We start from the raw sequence: 5,454 nt of genomic DNA on the forward strand, positions 1-5,454 counted from the left end.
AAAAAAAAAAAAAAAAAAAAAAAAAAAAAAAAATCTAATACCCTTAAAATTTTTAATTTTTTTTTTTTTTTTATAAATGTTAAAAATATTTTTAAGATTATTATTAAATTTCAAAAGTATTAATAAACTTAAAATTTTATTTAATAATAAGAATATTTTAAAATATTAATGAAAATTTAAAAATATTTATTATTATTCATATTAAATATTATATTAATATGATTATTATTATTATGTGCAGAGTTTTTCCAGGGGAGGCTTGCGATGATCTTGGCGGAGAATTTTGTGGAGCTGAGTTTCTAAATGGCGTTTTCTAAATCCCCCCGCTATGCTCTTTTATTTAGTATTTAGTGTATTGTGTATAGTTTTATTCACATATATACAAGGCTTTTAGCTAGGCCATGTCACAAATTGTATAACCCATGTTTCAAAATTCCCGACGCTTAAATATTTGCTCTAATCTTTTTATTCTCTATGTTCTAATATTTTCATGGGACGACGGTGTGATCCTACTATATTGGGTTAAGTCATATCAGATGTTCTCCAACCCACTTTTCAGAACTCTCAATGCCTCACACGATAACTGTTTGACAACAGGTTGATTCTACTCCAGCTAGTTGGGTTATATTACTCGTTCTCTAACCCACTTTTTATAACTTTTGGCCTTTGCATAATTATCTCTATTGGTTTTTATATTCAACTATTCCAACAAGACAACGGTTTCATTCTATTACATTTGGTTGGGTCATATCGCTTGTTCAGTAGCCCACTTTTTAGAATTCTCAAGCATTAAATATTTATCCCTTTTGTTTTCTATATTCAACTATTCTCATGGGACAACGGTTTGATAGACTACATCTAGTTAGGATACACCACACGTTCTATATTCCACTTTTCAGAATTCTCAATGTTTATATATTTACCCTTTTCTTTTTTATCAACTATGTTGAGGATTGTTGGGAGATGAGTTACACGTCGGCTAATTAAGAGGTTGATCATAGGTTTATAAGTAAGGAATAATCTCCATTGGTATGAGACCCTTTGAGAAAACTAAAAACAGAGTCATGAGAACTTATGCTCAAAGTGAACAATATCATACCACTGTGAAGGTCGATCATTTCTAATAAACTATTCTCAGTGGATAGATGTTAAAGCAAGTTAAGTGAGAATGAAGAAGGCATTTTGAATTTTGAACCAACTCAGTCAGACATTAACAGAAGGAAACTACATTTCAGAAGAAAATCTTATTGCAAAAAGAACTCAACCAAATGAAGTGAAACCAAACACTTGAGGTTGATCTTGCAGTATGTTCTGAAAGCTAGATTGGTAAGAAAAAGAACTAAAACCACAAGAGATATTAGGCCACCTACTTGTCGATGATGTTCACGAGCACGCCTTCGAGAATAAGACGAAGCTGAATGTCGTCGGATTTACAGAGTTTGTCGATGAATTGTTCCATCCATCAATGAAGGGCTGCATTTGATAACAGCTTCACTTAAATAACACCATGTAAGCCAGCTGATTCCAACAGCACTGCTTTTATTTGCTCAGGTAAGATCTCCTGACCTTCCTTGGATTGCTGGAAGAAATCAAACAGCCAAAAAGACAGCAAAATGGTTAGTGCCAAAACTTGTTGAACGATATTAGATCGTAAACGTCGATTCGGGAAAACGAAAAGGAAACGAGTGCGAACCTCAGCTCGAAACACGTCCAAAGCAAATCCATTGAAACAGCTGATTACAGCTTGTTGGATATCCAAGCCGAGGCTATCCAGAGCCCTCATGGTGGATAGCAAGAGACCCGGCTTGCAAGAACAAAACATGTGAATATTGACAGCTCTGCCTTCTCTGACCCGGACTTCGACCTGTTTAAGCACGTTACCAATCAGGATTTGAAGGACATCTTCCTCAAATATGCACATAAGCACACTCTTAAACAAACACGACTCTCCACAATGGTATGATATTGTCCACTTTGAGCATAAGCTCTCATGGCTTTGCTTTGAGCTTCCCCAAAGGCCTCATCTCAATGGAGAGAGTATTCTTTGATTATAAACCCATGAACATTCCCTAAATTAGCCGATGTGGGACTTTCACATTCAACACACACAAGAAAATGCAACGAAATCCCATAAATGTTCGAGAATGAAACCAAAAATTCACAGAAACTGTGCTTGAGTTTTCATGTCTGATGATCGGTACCTCGTCGAACCGACTTCTATCAACAGAAGTAAGATGATAAAAAGAACGTATGAACGCCATCAATATCATTAGAACCAACAACAATTATAAGGTCTGTCCAACAAATCTACTTAGTTTTATCATATTTTTGGCAGCCTACAACAATAAGATGAAGCTGACTGTCACTCACATGATATTGCTAGTTTAAAAACTACAGATCATGCACATGTTTCATATGACTCTTTAGAGTAGCTGTAATAGCGCCCACCGCTAGCAGATATTGTCTTCTTTGGGTTTTCCCTTTCGGGCTTACCCTCAAGGTTTTTAAAAAACATATGCTAGAGAATGGTTTCCACACCTTAATAAAGAATGTTTCGACCCCTCTACAACCGATGTGGGATTTCACAATCCGCCCCCTTCGAGGTCCAGCGTTCTCGATGGCACTCGTTCCTCAATGACACTCATCCTCAATGAATATTATAAGGGGGTGGATTGTGAGATCCCACAAAAGTTGGAGAGGGGAACGAAACATTCGGACAGTGTGCCAACGAGAACGCTAGCCCCCCAAGTGAGGTGGATTGTGATATCCCACATCGGTTGGAGAGAATAACAAAAAATTCCTTATAAGGATGTGAAAACCTCTTCCTAGCAGACGCGTTTTAAAACCGTGAGGCCGACGGCAATACATAGCAGGCCGAAGCAGACAATATATGTTAGCGGTGGGTTTGGGCTGTTACAGTATCATTACCATGTTACTTCATCCATGAGCACGTCCAATACAAGTAACAAACAGATCATTGGGACTCATTATGTGATGAATGGTTCAACTGAAACAACCAGAAATTCGCAAATCCACTCATTATCATTACTAAAGTAAGGAGGAACACTGTAAGCACTTGGCTCTTGAGAACCAAAAATCTCAGAGTTCATGCTAGACACTTGTGGAGGAAGTATAAGAGCAAACAAAATGAAAAAGAATTCTAGCTGCGTGAATAAAAAGCACAAAAGTACAACCAAATACAAAAAGAAACAAGATGGAACGCGGAAAAGGATAAAGTTGGTTGAAAAGTTACCCTGGCAGGCTGATTTTTGGGGCTGCACAAGGAGCTCGGACACAGCTCTTCCTTGACACGACAGGGAAGAGTTGGCAGCGTTGGCGTCAAAGGGTGAAAGCTTGCAGAAGGTTGCAGCAAAGAACCAGAAGGAGTCGATTCAAGTTCATTATGGAGATCATTTATCCTTTGAAGAAGCTCCTTCAAGTAGTCTATGGCGTCTCCAAGGATTGAAGCTCTATCCATCTGTGAACACAAGAAAAGGAAAATTTAGATTTATTGCCCAATTCATCAAGAAAGACCAGTGGTTCAAGATCTCTCCGCCATGGAATCGAGAGGAAAAGCTTGAATTCGTACCTTGCTTATTTTGGGTACGACGGACCTAAGCATGTAAAGTCTATCATTCAGCTTCTTTCTCCGCCGCCGCTCCGCCATGAGATTCTTCGCCGGCATCCCCTTCTTCTTCCCTTTCTGGTCACCGCCGGTTACAGTGCTGTTGGCATTGGAATTGCTTCCGCAGTTTTTAGCATTAACATTGTCCTCTTGCTTGTTATACTCATTGCCTTCATCGGAGTCGTAATTAAACCGAGAAACATCCACGCTACCATCCTCACCGTCCTCATCGCCGTTGTTCTTACTCAGATTCTCCAAATCCGCCGTCCACGTTGAGCCTTCTCCAAATTTCAAACCCGAAACCTCCAGATTCTCAAGTTTATCAGCTCCGGGAGAGACAACTCGGTGCGCCGCTCGCTTCTGAAACAGCGTCGGCTGAGCACCGACTTGCGGTAGCACTTCAAGAGGTCTCAAAACCTTAGGCCTATTCTGAAACAGAGCATTCCCGCAGCCATCGAAGCTCTCAAACGCAGCCGCCGGATTAAATCCATCGCCGAAAGCGGGAGGGTTATCAGCAACCGGAAACTCGGAATGATTTAAGCTAAGCGCCTGGTTACCGATTTGAGGAAGAGGAGAAATGCCAGTGAATCCCATGAAAACGGAGGAATTGGAAGCTTGATTACCCTGGTAAGATCCAAACAGAGCAGTATCGGCTCCAAAATCATAGGCATTATCGAAATTACTGCCGCAAACAACATTAAGAAGAGAAGAGAAACAGGATTTGTGAGAAGGCAACATAGACTGGGAAGGATCGAGAGCAAAAGGTTGGGAGGGAGAGCAGGAAGAGAGGAAGTTATCTGTGGGATTGAAACGATGGAGAGAGGAGTTGAGAGGAGCAGAAGAAGAGTTAATGAAACAGTCAGGTTCGAGCATGGATTTGAAGGAAGAAATGGAGCCGGCAATGGCGATATCGTCGTAGTGGTCGTCAGTGGCTCTGGTCCAGGAAGCGGCGTCGTCATGGTCGCCGTCGAGCCAGAGGATTCCGGTGGATTTGGGAAGCATCTGGGCGGAGAGAGTTGCAGAGAGAGAGAGAAGATAGGAGGCAGTTAGAGAGAGGGAAAAAGGGAAATGGGTTTTGGGGAGAAGAAAATGAACAGAAATATATTCCCAAGTTTGAACGTTACGTATCAGAGAAAAGGAGAAGACCGCCGATGTGCGGTCTCTCTCTCTCCCTCGCCGTTTCGTTGTCTGTTCCGTTCTAAGATTACATTTTTTTTTTTTTTTTAATTTCAATTTTATATGTAAAATCGGAATTTATATTTATAATTTTTTTTTAACTAAACTATCAATAAATTGCAAAATAAAATTTTAAGTTCACTTATTAATAAAAAAAAACTCTTAAAACTTCATACTTTATTAAAAATTTTGATAAATTTTAATAATATTTTTCCATTTTTTTAAAAAAAATCGTAAAAAATATTTTTACGGTACTTTATTTTTAAAATAAAAATAATTTTCCATAATATCCACACACATATATATATATATTATTATCATTAGTATTATATTTTTAAAAAATTTTAAAACTTATTTATGAAATTTTAACAACGGATATTTCTCTTTCTAACCATACAATTACTAGTACGCCGATTGTGATTCCCAATACAGTAGTCAAAATAGGGACAAGCACCCATAGAATTCCATAGACTTCTTTTAAGAATTCCAATCTCGAAAAAGAATTGATATCTTGGACTTGTGATGTATCAATTATCATTTTAACGATCAACTTCTCCCATAATGATATCTATGCTACCTAGTATTGTCATAATATCAGCCAATTTCATTCTTTTAACTAACTGAGGAAGAATTTGCAAATTGATAAAACCCGG

At 38.4% G+C, this 5,454-nt stretch overlaps 1 protein-coding gene across 1 annotated transcript; it reads right to left on the reverse strand.

Annotated features, from left to right (window-relative positions):
- Window positions 1-1,214: 1,214 nt before the first annotated feature.
- On the reverse strand, window positions 1,215-4,790 carry LOC111486656 (transcription factor ICE1). Its single transcript, XM_023133862.1, has 4 exons — window positions 3,590-4,790; window positions 3,254-3,478; window positions 1,694-1,864; window positions 1,215-1,579 (listed from the first exon to the last, which is right to left on the reverse strand). The coding sequence occupies exons 1-4, from the start codon at window positions 4,625-4,627 to the stop codon at window positions 1,496-1,498; spliced, it is 1,518 nt and encodes a 505-aa protein (XP_022989630.1). The 5' UTR covers window positions 4,628-4,790; the 3' UTR covers window positions 1,215-1,495.
- Window positions 4,791-5,454: the final 664 nt, after the last annotated feature.

This window comes from Cucurbita maxima, unplaced genomic scaffold (assembly GCF_002738345.1).
Source record: "Cucurbita maxima cultivar Rimu unplaced genomic scaffold, Cmax_1.0 Cma_Scf00011, whole genome shotgun sequence".
NCBI lineage: Eukaryota > Viridiplantae > Streptophyta > Magnoliopsida > Cucurbitales > Cucurbitaceae > Cucurbita > Cucurbita maxima.

Bases quoted from the DNA above. Each gene is read 5' to 3' on its own strand.
- LOC111486656 (XM_023133862.1), bottom strand. From the start codon at position 4,627: ATGCTTCCCAAATCCACCGGAATCCTCTGGCTCGACGGCGACCATGAC. The intron at 3,479-3,589 runs GTACGAATTCAA...TTGTGTTCACAG, and splicing joins TCGTACCCAAAATAAGCAAG to ATGGATAGAGCTTCAATCCT. The intron at 1,865-3,253 runs GTAACTTTTCAA...GTGCTTAAACAG, and splicing joins CCAAAAATCAGCCTGCCAGG to GTCGAAGTCCGGGTCAGAGA.